Genomic DNA, 17,135 nt, shown 5'->3' with positions numbered 1-17,135 from the left:
TAGTTTGCAAACAAATGACATGCAATGTGCAATATTTCATTATATTCATGGATTGATATCAATATATAAGTATATCAATCCATTATATTATAAATTTAGTGCAAAATTTTCAACAATTTTAAGTGGTTACCATGACAATGGTATCTTGAAACTAATATTGATTATCAATTTGCTTGCAGCCTACGTCGCGGCTGTCAGCTTAAATAAAATTTGACTAGTAGTTTGTGTGATCAACTTGAAAGCAAGTTCTAGATCATGTCACGCAGCGTAAGATAATAATCGCAGGCGTGGTCTGCTTATAAGTTATTTCAAAGCTTTCAAAACTGTCCTATTGCAATAAAACGCACCTCTATTCAACCGTTCATTTTATTGATAAATTGGTTGTGGGATTTCGAGTAGCTCGTATAGTACTATTCTTTGTTACTTTAGAACCTTTTTGCAATTAGGTAATTTTTTTTTATTGATTATTCCAAAGTTTTTTATTTTTTATATTTTAACATCTTTTTTCACTTTTTTTTTTTAGCAAAAATGAAAGTTATTTTCGTTGGTTTTTTTTTATTGGCTGTTGTGATCGTAGCATCTGGAGAAAAAGATGCATCTGATCCGCATTTTTTGTCAAATGAATTCATTGAGCTGGTGCGCAATAATGCGAAAACATGGACGGTAACAAATTTAATTTAGGAACTTAGTGGTTTAAAAAAATATAAAATTTTTTTTTAGCCTGGAAGGAATTTTGCCGAATCTATTGGTGAGAAATACATTCGTGGTTTAATGGGAGTACACCCAGATTCGCATAAATTCGCCCTGCCACAATTAATAAAGGAATCTGGTGAGAGCGAAGTTGAATTGCCAGAGGTATTTGATTCAAGAAAGCAATGGTCTCAGTGTCCTACTATTTCGGAAATACGAGATCAAGGGTCTTGCGGATCGTGTTGGGCGTTTGGAGCAGTGGAAGCAATGTCAGATAGGGTAAGTGAGTCTGGGTTTCCAATACTAACGCTATACACATTCAGTACGGTTGATCGATATGCATTTTCCTTTGTTTGTAATTTTTCATACGTATCGTTAACCATCTCGTATGCATACATAAAAATGTGTGTGTGAAGTGCAAAATATATACAAAGAAATATACATACATGCTTTGTTATTAATATTAAACCTTATCGCATTAGTAATTTGTTCGTAATACATATAATCAAAAGAAATTATCATCAATACTGTAGTTTATTTAGCATACAGACATAAATTGACCCCTAAACCAACAATTCTATTAAAATTCAATATTCCATGGATAGTTTTGCATTCATTCCAACGGAACAAAAAATTTTCACTTTTCTGCTGACGACTTAGTATCATGTTGTCATACATGTGGATTTGGATGCAACGGAGGATTTCCAGGAGCTGCCTGGAGCTACTGGACTCGAAAGGGTATAGTTAGTGGTGGCGCTTTTGGTTCTGAACAGGTAAATCCGTTGATTATACGTATTTATTCATATAATCGTTTTGTAAGCAAATTGTTTATATCAGGGTTGCCGTCCATATGAGATTGCACCATGTGAACATCACGTAAATGGCACGCGTCCAGCCTGCGATGGTGAACATGGGAAGACTCCCCGATGCCAACATAAATGTCAAGCTAGTTATAAAGGTGACTACGCTAAGGATAAACATTATGGTGCCAAAGCGTATTCTATCGGCCGCAATCAGCGAGACATCCAAGAAGAAATATATAAGAATGGTCCTGTAGAGGGAGCATTTACGGTTTATGAAGATTTAATACTATACAAAGACGGTGTTTATCAACATGTAGTAGGAAAAGCCCTTGGAGGCCACGCTATTCGTATCTTAGGATGGGGAGTAGAGAAGAATACCCCATACTGGTTAATAGCCAATTCATGGAACACAGATTGGGGAAATAATGGATACTTTAAAATTTTGCGTGGGGAAGATCATTGCGGAATTGAAAGTTCGATATCTGCAGGTATTCCCAGGCTTGAAAATAACTAAATATCTGAAGTAATATTTGGGAGAATATTTATAATTAAGACTCTCAAAAATGTTTATTTGAAATAATTAATACCTATATAATACATTAATATATATATAAAGAGTTTTCCAATAAGAGTGATATTATTAAAAAAATAAAAGCACTTAGGGAAATTCAAATGTTTTTTATTTAATGTGAAGTACAATCGATACAATTAAGTTCTGAATATAACATCATTCAAATGGCCTCCACGACTTTTTTTGCATTCGAATTCGGTGAACCCAATTTTCGAGTACTTTTCCATTAAATTAAGTCGTATCTCATGAATAGCACGTTCAATATTGACTTCTAAAGCTTGACAAGAGTCAGGTTTATTGCCAATGGCTTCAAAAAAACCCACAAAAAGGAGTCTAATGGTGTTAAATCACAACTTCTTGATGACCATTCAATGTCACAATTTCTTTCCAGATGTTGTCAAGATCAACTTCTTATAATTGCGGTCATAAAATGTTGATGATCATCAATCTATACCACTCTCCATTGACAGTAACGGTATCATCAGCTTCATTTCGAAAGAAGTACGGACCGATGATTCCACCAGACCAAAACTCACACCAAACTGTCAATTTAGGTGAATATAATGGTTGTTCATGAATAGTTGGTGGATTTTCTTTGCACCAGAATCGACAGTTTTGTTTGTTTACCGCACCACTGAGATGAAAGTCAGCCTCATGGTAAAGATGATTTTCTTAAAAAAATCGTTATCGTTTTCAAATTGTTCCAAAGCAAAACCAGCAAATTCCCGATGTTTACGATGGTCCAATGGCTGCAGTTCTTGAGTGAGAACAGCTTTATACGGATGCTAGCCCAAATTCTTTCTCCGCCAGGTCGTGGTTTGAGACAGTCCAAATTTTTGAGAACGGCATGGATTCGACAAATTGCGATCTTTCTTACTTCGAGCGGTTTTTTGTCTTATTGGCACTTGAACATTATGTAAAGAAAATGTACGCTCGATATTTTCAACCATTTGACGAATACCGAGCACAGGTGGACGATTATTACGACCATAAAATAACAAAAGCGATAATAAAATATTAATAATTAAATAATTTGTAAACGTTGTTCTTGCGCATATCCTTCCATGATGAATTCCAATGAAAAAAATCACAGATCATGACATTAAAAATGGCGAAACGACACTTAGAAAGCATATCATCTCAATTGAAAATCATATATATATATACATATATACACAATTTTAATATTTCAATTGTTATTTGAGGTGTGTTGCGTTTTATTTGTATATTTTGTGATTATTATATTGATTAAAAGACAAAACAAAATCATTTTAAAGAATATAATATTGCGTTATTGCAACTATTGTATATAATGGATGAAACAAATCAAATGAACTTTTATTATTATTGGTATTGAGTAATGTTGCCACGACAATCGGCTCTATGTAATTGGAACGAAACCGGACTATTTATCCGGCCAAGGACTGTCAACTCGGCAGAATTCTGCCGCTACAACAACAGTAATTATAGAAGAATACATTTCTAATTTAGGTGGACTAATGAAAAATATCACTAACAAGAAAGTATGATTTCATTTAACATTTTGTTGCATTATAATATCACATATATTTCGGAAATATGTACTTCTTATTTTAGATGTAAGGGTTCCAATTGCTCCCATCCTCTGGAAGCAAGTTGTTTGTGATAAGTAGGATAACGTCAATAACCCACCATACTCCAACACCACCAAGTGTCAATAACTTTCCTACGGCTGTGCCAGTTTGACCTAAACAAAATCTATCCATACCTAAGAACCCTAATAGGATACTATATATAAGTGTTGTTACAAAATAATGATCTGTGTAGCGTACACAAGGCACACCATCCCGTAAAAATGTTCGTGGTCCATAACAATCAATATCTGAAAATACTGTACACAGAACTTCAGTATGCTCCACTTCTTCATATGTCGATCCTCCGAAACGTAAACATCCGTAACCTTTTACTGCCTTGGCTGTATTATTGTTATCATGGTCAATTGGATCTTTGCACTCCAAAAAATCACGCGGCAAAAACGAACACATAACCATAGGTCCAAGTGGGTTGAAATCTGAAGATACTGCTGCTGAACCAGTTAAAGAGGATGGAGAAGTAATAGGCACAACCGATTGAACAGCTGTGGTTTGCATTTCTTTTTCACTGCGTGCATGGATTGCACTCACTACTCTCATATGTGAAATTAAATCCAAGGCAATTAACACAGTTAAAGGATTAAATAGAATGTGTTTACTGTGCATTACCATAGTTTCTTTTATGCTATAAATAATTACAATACTTAATTTTACAATTTAATTGACATTACTCCTTACACTATCAGTTATACAAAATGCTGTCATCGTCATCTGGAAAACAATATTGCCAAAATAAAATTTGTTCAAGAAATTACTTTCAAAGAGGTTTTTATCCGGCAATTAAATATACAGCAGTAGATTGATACAAAAAGTTCAAAATTGTGTTTTCTCTTATTATACGGTTTCCATTTTTCATCTCCAGTAAATTTCTAAACGCTTCAAACCGATCATGTAACCCAAATAAAAAAATGGCCTAAATACATTGCCGAAAATTGTATGACAATAACTATTGCCACAGAAGTTGTCAATTCAAACTTTGACAATAAAGCGAAGAAAGCAAAGGCTATGTCAGAATAAAGGCCCATTCACATATAACTTTCCTGCAATAATGATAGAATACTATATATGGTATATATATATACTGTATTTCTATCATTCTTAACTCTCCTGGCTTTGCGTGACAGTTCACATTGAAACAACGAAGCGCAGAAAACAAACACAACGCACGCTTTGCTTTCAGTGCTTCTCTCTTAAAAAATGGGGACGGTTGCTTGGAGCTGTTGTCAAGGATGACATGATGCGAGACTCTCTCATTTTCCCTAATTCATCTGCTGTCGTGTACGTTCACATAACAACAACAGAATTGAATAACGAAATTAGGTACCTATAGCGGTGTTATTATTTCGATATTTTGTATTATATAATAGTGAAAGTTAAGGCTTCCTTAATAAATAATCATGACTTTGAATTCATAGAATTACACGCTTTTATACAAATTTATTTCGAAAACTATAAATTAATTCACTTTAGCATCTTACATGTAATACTAAAACTATTGGTTAGTTAAATAACTAAATAAAGCGCGTATGTAAGCAATACTATCCAATGATTAATAAAATTAACTGTCGACCATACATTTAAATTGTCGGCAATATCATTGTCTTCGTCAGCTATAGATTCCATCATTGCACCTATGTATGCTAAATGGAAAATGGTCACCATTGAAAATAAAAGATTCGTCAGTTTTACCAATATCGCACAATCGCTTCGCCAACCCTGACTGGGACAGTACTTAAAACGACATGGCTTTCGGCAGGGCTCTGCAGTAACACACGCATTAAAAACGTTAGAAATCTTTTTTCGTAGTTGACTTTCAACAAAACCAAATATTGCCAATGAAAATAGCGCCAAATATATTTTTAAATATTGGCCATGCAAAAGTGACGAAACTAGATAAGTTACAAAAATTGCAACAAAATGACTTTTAAAACGTTTATAAATTCCCCGAAATATAAATTCTTTTAGAAATTTATGCATTGGTATGTTCCATGCTCGAACAACTGAACTCAGCGACCTAGGGAATTCGATGTATACAGGCTGTGTAATCATGTAACCCAACCACTTATTTGGTTTATCGTCCTTGTCAAGACAAAGACCACCAGCGCTAATTGAAGCTTGCGACAAAAAACTAACGAAGTAATGGCTACAACGAACTGCCAATGCATCACGAAAAATGCGTACCCAAATTAATCGAGGATCTGAAATCAAATATGGTACAATGCAATTAGACAAATTTATAAATCCAAGCGAAAGCAAACAGCAAAAACCGCACCACATTACTCTGCGCATACGAAATTTCTGTGTTGGATTCAAGCGTATGCTATACAAATAAGAACTGTATGGAACCCATGGTCCAACTATTAAATTTGCAGGTGTGAAAATATAACCAAAAAAGGAAAATACATTAGGAACAATTATCCCGCGCTGACTTTTCAATACTGTTTGCTCCATTTCGAAAGCTATAGAAATAATCTTCATATTCACAACCATGATGGATCCCTTAATCATTTGCCAAGCTATTTGGCGTTTCCATATTTGCTCGAAACAAAGCTGTGTCAAAATTGTACATATTACCATTATGACACCAATATTCTTTCTAAAAGGTGAAAACAAATTTACTAAATGAAAAATCGAATACGAAATAATCGCAAAAAATATAATTAAAAACGAATTAGTGCCCACAGCTACAATTAACATACCGCAACCCGCTGAGGTAGAAATTAGATGCAGAAGCCACTCTTTCTTGTTTGGAAAGTGATAGCAAAATACAAATCCCATGCGACATAAGAGACTAAAACCAATTAAAACTGCCATGTACCAAATAATTTGCATAGTGGATGGTATAATGCAGCTTTCACAAAGGTTTGTCCACGAATTAATTGATAGATTCTCCTCCAATATGGTATCATACTCCTCCTCCGCATAATCAAGTGGCTCATCATAGTTGTAATAAGAGAGGTACATATATTCAGATTTACCTTGTCGAGCTTTAACGGAAATTACTTCGCCTACCTTAAATCTGTAAAAATTGAATTTTAATTTATATAAATATAATCATACTTTTGTAAATGTAAATAACTACAACTATTTACCTTTTAATGGTTTGATACTTTATCAAGGATGACTTTACCTCCTTCACTTACATATATTGAATACTTAAACACCCACCAATTCATACCTATCCCCAATGCCGGTCTTCATTTACGCATATCCCATTGTTGCATTTTATTGAAGACAATAATGAAATCTTAAGGCTGATTTACATAAAAATTTTCTCCTTTTGCTGGACAGATAAAACTTTGATATCGAAGCGGCCCATGCGAATGCTTTGAATTTCCGTGCTTCTTTCTTATATTTAATATTTTATTTTGTTGTGCATTATGTAAACGTACTCATAAAAAGAATATATGAACTTATCTGTTAAAACAAAAGTCTAAAGCAAATCTCATGATCAGCTAAAATCTCTTGTACTTACTTTGAACGATTTAAATAATTTTTTATTTACAATAAATATTACTTTGCAATAATTTGAAAAGCGTTCAATCTTTACCTTCTTACGATGGGAGATGGAATAGTTGTAAGAGAAATTTTATTCAGGACAATAGAAAATTTTAATAAAATTATACTTATACGATAAAATGCAGTAAAAATGATCGTTTTTTTGATATTTAGTACGAAGAAACTAGTGTTTATTTTTTAGTACAATACAATATCTTTTTTTTTACGTGGCATCTCTTTTCAACTGTCAATGGCCGCTGTTGAAATACAAGAAAAATGCAGAGAAACATAAAATTGTAATTTTATGAACACAATTTACTTTTTTACTACACTTACAGGAGTTTGGAGATAAACAACCGAGCATTGTATTGATGCTGCTCCTCAATTGTACAAACGGCCATTTAAAAAAAATTAATAGTGAAAAGATTAGTGACGCTCATTTGTGGTACAAACTTAACAAGATTTTGGATAGTATTATACGCTCAAATAAAACTAAACCCAAGCAAGAATATACCACCTTTTAACAGTGGTGTAGATTATCAACTATTTTGATTAAGGAATAATGGTACGTTAAAAAACTTGTTAATTCATAAAAACATATCAAGCGCCAGTTACAATATTTTTAGTTAAAGGTTATGTTAATTTCTCAAAACATTTTTAACAGGAAATACAACAATTAGAAATACTTTGTAAGCAGCTCTATGAGGCCACCGATTCAGTGATACGATCAGATGCTGAAAAGGCTTTAGTAGCTTTCGTGAGTAGTCAAGATGCGCTTCCCAAATGTCAAATGTTATTAGAACGTGCCGATTCTAGCTATGCACAGTTATTAGCTGCTACGACACTAACAAAATTAATACAAGGACTGAATTTGGAACAACGTATTGATATAAGGTTAAACAAATCTTAAGATCCTTAAAAAATCATATTTATAAATATTGTATTTACCTCTGCAGAAGCTATGTATTGAATTATTTGGCTAATCGTCCCAATTTACAACATTTTGTGGTGCAAGCACTTGTTACACTTCTTGCAAAAATTACAAAATATGGATGGTTCGACATGTACAAGAGCGAATTGATTTTTCAAAATCTTTTCGAAGATGTTAAAAAATTTTTACAGGTAAATACTTTTATCGGTTTAAAAATTAAAGAATGTGAACCACAAAAATAAAAACATAATAATAATATACGATTTTTGTAGGGCTCTGTAGAACATTGCACAATTGGCGTTCAGATTTTATCACAGCTCGTTCTAGAAATGAATTCAATAATTGAGGTTGACGTTAATTTGACTTTTTCGAAAAATAGAAAAATCGCCACTTCGTTCCGCGATCAACAACTTTATGACATTTTTTTACTATCCTGTTCATTATTGGTCACTGCTCGTGATAACAGTAAAAATTTAAATTTTATGGATGAATCCCAACAAGCGTTCGTATAAAAATTTGTAAAAGTGTAATTTTAACAATGACAATTATTCATAATTATATTCCTTACATCTGCAGACTAATATCACACGTTTTGCGATTAACGAAAAACTGTTTAAGCTTTGACTTTATTGGAAGTTCAACGGATGAGTCATCTGACGATATGAACAGTGTTCAAATACCAACATCTTGGCGACCAGCATTTTTGGATTCTAATACATTAAAGTTGTTTTTCGATCTCTATCAGATACTTCCTAATGGTTTAGCGAGCTATTCACTCTCTTGCCTCGTACAAGTATGTTAAAAAATTAAATTAGTTAATTTCACCTTCAACTTATTTTTTTCAATAGATGACCTCAGTACGGCGATCCCTTTTTAATAATTCAGAAAGAACAAAATTTCTTACTCATTTAGTAGAAGGAGTAAAAAATATTCTTATGAATCTACATGTAAGTTTTGTATGTAATGTATGCATTGATTTGCACTTTTTAATAATGAAAAACCATTACAGGGGCTTAGTGATCCCGATAACTATCATGAGTTTTGTCGGCTATTAGCTCGACTCAAGTCTAACTACCAATTAGGTGAACTTATAGCGGTTCCCTGTTATCCGGAAGCAATACAGTTAATTGCTAAATTTACAGTTCAATCGCTACAGGTTCGTAGAATATCCTTTTATATTGCTATATATATATAATTATAGATTGAAGTTCTAAAATTACTGTGTGTCTTTTAGATGTGGCAGTTTGCACCCAACAGTGTACATTATCTGCTCACATTGTGGCAAAGAATGGTGGCATCTGTACCGTATGTTAAATCTCCTGAACCACATTTATTAGGAACCTATACTCCTGAGGTGACAAAGGCTTATATTGAGTCACGTCTAGATGCTGTTCCAGTTATTGTTCGTGATAATATGGAGGATCCTTTGGATGATTTGTGTATGGTTCAACAACAATTAGAGCAATTGTCTGTGATTGAACGTTGTGAATATGACAAAACTTGCACTCTACTTGTTCAGCATTTTGACCAAAAGGCTAGGGAGTATGAAAATTTGCTGCAGACGCCTAACGCCAATCCTATGGATATCACAGTTCATGAACTGCAATTGACATGGCTAGTTTATATAATTGGTTCAGCAATTGTTGGTCGCCTAACAGTTAATTCTAATGATGACCATGATACAATGGATGCGGAATTAGTGATAAGAGTATGTGAGCGTTGCATTTTTTACGTCAAAATTGTATGAGAAAGTAATTTCAGGTTTTGCAATTAATGAGTTTAACGGACGCGCGTTTACCACAAGCAGGCTGTGAGAAACTCGAACTGGCCATTTTAAGTTTTTTGGAACAAGTACGCAAAATGCACATCAGTGACCAAACACAAAAAGCAAATGTTTACAAACGACTGAGTGAAGTTTGTGGTTTAAATGATGAACAAATGCTCTTAAGTTTTATTAATCGCAAAATGTGGGTAAAATATACTAACTCTTTTATATATCTGTCCGTTTAAATCCGATAGGGCAACAACACTAAATTTTATTCGAAACAAAAAATTAATTATAAATATATATAATAATAATATCGTTACTAAATATTTAAAAAGGGTAACTGAGCAATTTAGTATGGTTAACAGATCTTTTTAAGCAATTATCCTCGTGTGTACATGTTTATGTAGTGAATTTTGTAGCTTATATCCATAACCTTTCGTTTTTAAATTCACAAGCCTCAAACTATTGACAAATAAGAAAAAACAGTTAATTTCGGTTGCACGGAAGCTATAATACCCTTCCATACAAAAATTTGATTGCTGCTATAGTTTTCCGAGCTAAACAGTTTCTTTGAAAATTGTACCGTTGCCTTGGAAAATATTCCGTGCCAAATTTTGTTGCTGTAGCGGCAGAATTCTGCCGAGTTGATGTCGAGAATTACGAAAAATTTCGTAAAGATGTCTTGTTAAATAAAAAAGCTTTTAACACAAGAGCTAAATTTTTATCAATCAATTTGTATGACAGCTATATGCTATAGTAGTCCAACAAGCCCACAAGTCGACAATTTCTTCGGAGATTATACCTTTGCTCTAAACAATAATATGTGCCTAGTTTCGCGCAGAGATTTCGTCAAATATAGAAGTTTTTCATACAAGGACATGCTTTTGATCGTTCAGTTTAATTCAGCTATATGCTATAGTAATCCGATATCGGCGGTTCCGACAAATGAGCACCATCTTGGGGAGAAAAGGACGTGTGCAAAGTTTCGAATCGATATCTCATAAACCGAGGGACTAGTTCGCATGTATACAGACAGACGGACATGGCTAAATCGACTCAGTTCGTCCTGCTAATCATTTATATATATACCTCTAATGGTCTCCGACATTACCTTCTTGGTGTTACAAACTTCGTGTTAAATTTAATATACCCTGTTCAGGGTATAAAAAAGGGAAAAAAGAATAAAAAAGATAATGTTTTTTTAACGATTTATAATTAAAATTAAATCGAGACAATTTCCAACTTGCATTGCAGTATAACTAATCTTAAGTTTTGGGGCCACTCTGAACAAATCATAACTAAGACACTAATGTTGCTTTCGGATCTATCAGTGCATTTTAACTCTGTTAGAAAACTAGCAAAACTGGAGGAGGTGCAATTCATGTTAACCCACCACACGGTCAGTAGATGTATCATTTATATTATGCAAGACTTTCTTATAACATTCATTAAACTTAAACATTTGCTAGAGTGAACATTTTCCATTTTTGGGCACCAATTCATCTCTATCGGAAATGCGTTGCCGCACAATGTTCTACACGTCGCTTGGGCGTTTGCTTATGTTCGATTTAGGGGAAGACGAGGAACGTTTCTACAACTTTTTAACGCCTCTAACAAGTAATTGTAAAATAATATATTTATTAACTAAATCGGTGCCAGTGTTGAATTAAATATAACTATTGTGGATAACTATATTGCATTTAATACATATTTTGCGTAAATCAATTCCAATTATTAATTGTTATTGGCGTTATCAAACATTTACAGATCAGTTTGAGTCTCTGGGCACAGTGTTAATGGATTCTAATAGTTTCCCCAACGAGGAAGCTAAGAAGGCAATTATTGGTTTAGCTCGAGATTTGCGCGGTCTAGCTCAACCTTTAAATGCACGTATACCATACACAATGCTTTTTGAATGGCTGTAAGTATCTTATTTACGGTCTCAAGTATTTCAGTATTACCTTATTCAAAATGTAAAGAGAAAATGTGAATAATATTTGTTGTCCTTTCTTTTAAGTTATTACGCCGATTATTTGCCTATCTTAATACGCGCGGTAGAGTTGTGGGCCCATGACCCAGCTGTTACAACTCCAGTACTGAAGTTGTTCGCCGAGCTTGTGCATTGCCGCACTCAACGCCTGCAAGGCAATGTATCCAGTCCAATGGGAATTTTGTTATTCCGGGAAGCGTCTAAACTAATTTGCATTTACGGCAATCGAATATTGCATCTAGATGTCCCTCGAGATCAACAGTATCCGATGCGTTTAAAAGGCATTTCAATTTGTTTTTTAATCCTTAAAAATGCCTTAGGTGGTAATTATGTAAATTTTGGCGTATTTAAACTATACGGTGATGACACACTTGATAATGTCCTAAATATTGCTGCGAAGCTTATTATGTCTATACAGCAAAACGATTTATTGGTTCGTATTTTTATTGTTTACACATTAAATATTTTATTCGACGGTATTTATTATGATTAGGAATACCCAAAATTGTCTTCGGCATATTATGGTCTGCTCAACTGTTTGTCACAGGATCATATAACCTTTTTGGCAGGTTTGGAACCGCGAGCATTCGTTTACATATTAGAAAGCCTTTCGAAAGGGCTTTCCGCTTTGGGTAAGAAGAACCATACAAAATTATTTAAAATATTAGGAGTAACAATTATTATGTATAAATTAGATTCGACAATTTATATCAGCTGTTGTTCCATATTAGACAGTATCGTATCATATATCTTTAAACAATTGCAATTAAAAGGTACGTATGGATTTTGGTTTCAAATAAGAATTTCTAAAATATATTTGTTTCTATTATTAGTTTCAACATTCCCAAACAAGAAGTTACGAAATATAACTCCCGAAAATGTACAGTTCCTTGAGGTACTTGCTAATCCCTGTTAAGAAATTATTTTAGTTTCTATAAAATCTCAACTGTCTTCAGGTAGTGGAGATGAACTCAGATTTATTGCAAAACATGATGTCCACATTGTTGAATAATGTTATGGCGGAAGATTGTAGGAATCAGTGGTCGATGTCACGCCCTCTTTTGGTACTCATTCTCCTATATGAAGACTATTTTAGGTACCTGCCATTCATCTAGTACGCATATTTATCGCTGTAGATTAAATTAATTTTATTACAGATCTTTGAAAGATAACATAATCCGTTCGCAACCATTGGATAAACAACAAACAATGGCACAGTGGTTTGATGATCTTATGGTCGGGATAGAACGCAACGTTTCTAGCAAAAATAAAGAGAAGTGTGTGATTTGTATTTTAATTTTAATATATGTTGTTATTAATTTGTTCGAGTTTTAGATTTACGCAAAATCTTTCTTCTTTCCGTCGTGATGTTGTTAATTTACCGAAATCATCAAGCTATAATACAGGTTCGTATTAAAAGCATTTAACTAATCTAACCCGCTCAATTAGCATGAACACTTAAAACTTGCCATAAAGTTTTTGATAGCTGTAGACGCGCAGACTTTATTTATGTATTTAACAACATTTTTATTTGAAGTTAGTGACTCTTACGCAGTCAGACTACTTAAGATTTAATTTTTCGTAATTCTTAAGTTTAATAATTTTAACGCAATATTTTCTCAACTCTAGCTTCGAATTCAATTTCAAGAAAAAGCAAAGTAGTTACAAATAAAGAAGTACATGCGAAATATTTCCAGGTGAATGCAAAAAAGAAATCATAAACAATAAAAAAAAAAACGTTAATTTCGGTTGTACCAAAGCTTTAATACCCTACACAAATAAAACAAAGTTTACCCTACACAAAATATGGAAAGATTGTTATTAATTTTTGATACTAATTAGCATATTGTAGTCGGGAAAACATGCCGACTTAATATAATTTATCAAATATTTATCGAGGCTAAAGCGGTATGGATTTCGACCAGTATTGTTTCAATGTCTTCATTGATGCTTGATTGATTTATTAAAAAATAAAATAAACTGATGATATTAAAAGCAAGAAAAAACGAAAACTTCAGCTACACCGAAGTTATAATACCCTTCACAGATGCTTTTCTTACAGCAACTATACGTATAACTAAATCTGAAAAGTATCTCTGTGAAGATTATCTTGATTGTGATCGGTCAGTTTGGATGGTAGCTATGAATATTACAGTGCAATAATTTTGAATACTTTAAGGATGAAAGAAATTTAGTGGGAAAGATTTATAACACAAAAATTTCACAAACGTTATATTCTTTGCGGACTTTATATCATTCATCTGTAGTTAGTCATTAAAATCCTTTCATTTGTTTTGCGATCTTGCTTATGATATTTTGTTTATATTTAATACCGTAACATCAGATCACGTGTAAATAATATCTTAGTAGATACAGCATATTTATACCGTACAGATATAGCATACATATATATTAACGCTCTTGGTATTCGACTAACCGGATAGGGCATTATTCGAATAATAATATTCGGTTTGCAGCATTGGATAGTCGTAAGTCGTCGACTCATTTTCGACTATCCGGTTAACCGTTCGTTGTCAACTATTCGAATAGTAGGCGTTCATTCATTTTCTATATAAGTTTATAGAACATTTATTTATTATATATATGTATAAGTTTATAGGAAATTTGGAGTATATACGCGCATAATTAGCATTTTCACATATTTAAAACAAGCAAAAATCAAAGGCTACTTGGATTTCAAACAATTTTCATTTATTCAAATACTCGCAGCAGAGCAACTATTCGAATAGTCGCAATGCCAATATTCATAGAAACTTTTACAAACCGGATTTTCAAATAATCCGTTTTCATGTTATTCAAATTATTTTAACAGCCCTAATATATATCCCTCCTTAAATTAGTAAAAACTATTTGAAAAGCTCAAAAACCAAAATTATTTTACGGCCCAGAATAAAATACAAGGGCTATCACATTGGGCCCAGTGTTAGTAGAGTTCAGCTATTATTACCATTAACTACTCTTTTGAGGTTTGTTCGCGTCGCATTTTGTTTAGTTGTTCATTGACTTGATGTTAATTATACTGTTATTTTTATGGAGGTTTATGTGTCACATGTTTAACAGGATTGATTGGTTTAACAGGCATGGTTGAAAAGTCGGCAGTTGCATTTTCGCAGGTCGGAAGTCGTACGTTGTGGGATTGTATTGATTATATGTTTTTATAAAATGTTCTCGGCTACTCTTTTGGTCTTTGCTCGTTTTAAATACTACGATTAGGTCAAATATGCACCGTTTGCTTATAGTATATACTATACACCTACTGTCTTTAATAGAAAAATATTTTAATTTATTCGTATTATAATTTTTCTTATATTAATTAGCAATAATTGACATAATAGGTCAGAAAGAAACAGCTCATTTCGTAGACCTACCGTTAGATGACTTGTATGACAATTAACTTACTTTTCTGCCAAAAAGGAGGATAACCCCTGCAACAAAAAAATACTAATTAGTTACGGAAACAATTCTTTATATATACATACATACGAGAACGCATCAATACACAGTCCTACAATTCATGTATATATTTATTTATTATTTATTTCAGTTAATGTTATCAGTTCAGTTAGCGATATCAATGATTTTTTGCTCAACGAGCTCGAGAAAGAGTACATGAGGGATGATGACTAAATATTTTCCAGGACCTTTGGGAGGGTAAATTTAAATCACATGTTTATTAACGGTTGAAAGAACTAACAATACCTCTTTATTCCCTAACTATTAAGTTCATATTTTTTGCATAGTATTATTAAAAAAATAAGGCTTTTTGTTCTTTGAAAATGATATATTTTTGCCAATAATATTTTTGTGCTAACAAAACAACCGCTAATGTCATGCTAGGTTAAAATTGAGGTATTGGTACAAATTTGTTAATTTCTTTTTATTGGAATAAAATACTACATTTGAACTGAAACTAATAGATTTTCAAAATATGGGATAACAACAAAATACTACAGGTAAAAATCAATAAAGGAAAACGTTTCTCGAAAACGAGATTTGGATTTGTTTATATGTTTATATATCTGAAAGACGTGGAACCTTTCCAAGCTGACTTAAATAAAAGTGGACAATTTTAGTACTGGAGAATTGAGTTCCGTTACATAGCTCATTTTTTCTACATTTATATTAAGATGACAAAGAGAAGTGCCTTCATGATAAAAAATGAAAGTTATAAATAGAAATAATATTAGAAATAAGAAAGGTAGAAGAGGATCGTTATGATGAATTAATCAGGTTAGGAATAAAATAAAATAATTTAGAATTACGAACGTAAATACACAGCAAAAAAAAAATTGTATGTAAGAGTATTGCTAAGCATTTTTAATGAACTTAGGTGATCATCACTCTGAGAAACGTGTTAAGACTGTCTTGAACTCATATTAGATTTTGATTCCAGGTGAAATAACACAAAAAATATACTGTTAAAATATATTTATGGAAAAAATGTATTTTGTTTATAAACTTTTACACTAATACCGAATACCTGCTAGGAGCAAATATTATTTATTTATTTATTTCACCTACTACTATATACAATGTATAAAGAAAACTAATTGATTTCGTTTCCTTTTATTCATTTATAGATAATGCTTACCAAGTATATTCTGAGACGAATTATTCAGTTTCAGTATAATAATTGTTGGAAGGAAAACCTCTTGTTGACACATTTACTGTCCTGCATTTTTTGGGTTAATTTCGATTGGATAACAACTTATTTATACAGATTTAAAATAGAATATAATAAGGAGAAATTATAAGAAATATATTAAAATGAATACATTATTTTGCTGCACTGGCGGGTGCAGTATAGTAAGTGTATTGTAACTGATGAAGGGGCTTTAATAGTGGCACTGATAATGGCTGACTGTATGCGATGACTCGATTTTATTTTGCTAATAAAAAAGTTTGTAAAATGTTACACGTAACTTGATTATTTTGTACGTGTACAAAGTTAAATTTTAATAAACACAATTCATGTAAATAATGATTTTATTGTTGTGTGCTGCTTTAAAAATCTTTTAGGTACAGTATAAACTGTCGACAATTATGTCGATATACAGTTTGGTTGAAGTGTGCCAGTGGGGTTGACTAGAATATCAGAATTATTACTGGTACCACCAAGCATTTCAGGTTGAACATCATATGCATAATTTAATCAGATATTTTGTACAAATACAATACAAAATTGGAAACAGTAAAAATAAAGTTAAGGGACAGCGCGAAGTGTTTCGAACA

The 17,135-nt window shown here is 32.6% G+C and overlaps 4 protein-coding genes and 1 long non-coding RNA gene across 9 annotated transcripts; 2 read left to right on the top strand and 3 right to left on the bottom strand.

The window, feature by feature from the left end:
- Nucleotides 1-295: 295 nt before the first annotated feature.
- On the top strand, nucleotides 296-2,160 carry CtsB (Cathepsin B). Its single transcript, XM_014230550.3, has 5 exons — nucleotides 296-446; nucleotides 524-663; nucleotides 721-969; nucleotides 1,296-1,463; nucleotides 1,528-2,160. The coding sequence occupies exons 2-5, from the start codon at nucleotides 529-531 to the stop codon at nucleotides 2,005-2,007; spliced, it is 1,032 nt and encodes a 343-aa protein (XP_014086025.1). The 5' UTR covers nucleotides 296-446; nucleotides 524-528; the 3' UTR covers nucleotides 2,008-2,160.
- A 1,433-nt stretch (nucleotides 2,161-3,593) lies between these two features.
- amrt (TM2 domain-containing protein 2 amaretto) lies at nucleotides 3,594-4,669 on the bottom strand. Its single transcript, XM_036365278.2, has 2 exons — nucleotides 4,374-4,669; nucleotides 3,594-4,320 (listed from the first exon to the last, which is right to left on the bottom strand). The coding sequence occupies exon 2, from the start codon at nucleotides 4,305-4,307 to the stop codon at nucleotides 3,657-3,659; it is 651 nt and encodes a 216-aa protein (XP_036221171.2). The 5' UTR covers nucleotides 4,308-4,320; nucleotides 4,374-4,669; the 3' UTR covers nucleotides 3,594-3,656.
- Nucleotides 4,670-5,103: 434 nt separating this feature from the next.
- por (Protein-serine O-palmitoleoyltransferase por) lies at nucleotides 5,104-7,287 on the bottom strand. Its single transcript, XM_070110148.1, has 2 exons — nucleotides 6,788-7,287; nucleotides 5,104-6,714 (listed from the first exon to the last, which is right to left on the bottom strand). Exon 2 carries the CDS (start codon nucleotides 6,657-6,659, stop codon nucleotides 5,199-5,201), a length of 1,461 nt encoding a protein of 486 aa, XP_069966249.1. The 5' UTR covers nucleotides 6,660-6,714; nucleotides 6,788-7,287; the 3' UTR covers nucleotides 5,104-5,198.
- Nucleotides 7,288-7,436: 149 nt separating this feature from the next.
- Ranbp16 (Ran-binding protein 16) lies at nucleotides 7,437-16,887 on the top strand. 5 transcript variants are annotated; one of them, XM_036365272.2, is made up of 21 exons: nucleotides 7,438-7,758; nucleotides 7,858-8,087; nucleotides 8,150-8,315; nucleotides 8,397-8,626; nucleotides 8,701-8,917; nucleotides 8,973-9,071; nucleotides 9,134-9,280; nucleotides 9,359-9,832; nucleotides 9,886-10,091; nucleotides 11,147-11,291; nucleotides 11,362-11,509; nucleotides 11,660-11,813; nucleotides 11,910-12,315; nucleotides 12,376-12,514; nucleotides 12,578-12,655; nucleotides 12,716-12,777; nucleotides 12,839-12,978; nucleotides 13,040-13,159; nucleotides 13,218-13,288; nucleotides 13,512-13,579; nucleotides 16,484-16,887. In XM_036365272.2, exons 1-21 carry the CDS (start codon nucleotides 7,756-7,758, stop codon nucleotides 16,655-16,657), a joined length of 3,477 nt encoding a protein of 1,158 aa, XP_036221165.2. In that variant the 5' UTR covers nucleotides 7,438-7,755; the 3' UTR covers nucleotides 16,658-16,887. The 5 variants fall into 5 exon arrangements, with proteins under 5 accessions (XP_069966244.1, XP_069966245.1, XP_036221165.2 ...); XM_036365273.2 differs by lacking the exon at nucleotides 13,512-13,579 and adding an exon at nucleotides 15,448-15,554 and having other exon boundaries at nucleotides 16,484-16,713; XM_070110143.1 differs by having other exon boundaries at nucleotides 7,437-7,758; nucleotides 12,578-12,777.
- LOC118681296 (uncharacterized) lies at nucleotides 12,375-15,471 on the bottom strand. Its single transcript, XR_004976995.2, has 2 exons — nucleotides 15,387-15,471; nucleotides 12,375-15,328 (listed from the first exon to the last, which is right to left on the bottom strand). It is a non-coding gene; the product is annotated as an uncharacterized lncRNA (long non-coding RNA).
- Nucleotides 16,888-17,135: the final 248 nt, after the last annotated feature.

This window comes from Bactrocera oleae, chromosome 5, assembly GCF_042242935.1.
Source record: "Bactrocera oleae isolate idBacOlea1 chromosome 5, idBacOlea1, whole genome shotgun sequence".
In the NCBI taxonomy this organism is placed as follows: domain Eukaryota; kingdom Metazoa; phylum Arthropoda; class Insecta; order Diptera; family Tephritidae; genus Bactrocera; species Bactrocera oleae.
This window is presented reverse-complemented; position numbering and strand designations above follow the sequence as displayed.

What these genes read in the sequence shown, in the direction of transcription:
- CtsB (XM_014230550.3), top strand. Translation starts at nt 529, where the DNA reads ATGAAAGTTATTTTCGTTGGTTTTTTTTTATTGGCTGTTGTGATCGTA. An exon ending in TGGAAGCAATGTCAGATAGG is followed by an intron (nt 970 to 1,295) that starts GTAAGTGAGTCT and finishes TTCCATGGATAG; the next exon opens with TTTTGCATTCATTCCAACGG. An exon ending in GCGCTTTTGGTTCTGAACAG is followed by an intron (nt 1,464 to 1,527) that starts GTAAATCCGTTG and finishes TGTTTATATCAG; the next exon opens with GGTTGCCGTCCATATGAGAT.
- amrt (XM_036365278.2), bottom strand. Translation starts at nt 4,307, where the DNA reads ATGGTAATGCACAGTAAACACATTCTATTTAATCCTTTAACTGTGTTA.
- por (XM_070110148.1), bottom strand. Translation starts at nt 6,659, where the DNA reads ATGTACCTCTCTTATTACAACTATGATGAGCCACTTGATTATGCGGAG.
- Ranbp16 (XM_070110143.1), top strand. An exon ending in ATGCGGAATTAGTGATAAGA is followed by an intron (nt 9,833 to 9,885) that starts GTATGTGAGCGT and finishes AAGTAATTTCAG; the next exon opens with GTTTTGCAATTAATGAGTTT. An exon ending in AGTTTTATTAATCGCAAAAT is followed by an intron (nt 10,092 to 11,146) that starts GTGGGTAAAATA and finishes CTTGCATTGCAG; the next exon opens with TATAACTAATCTTAAGTTTT.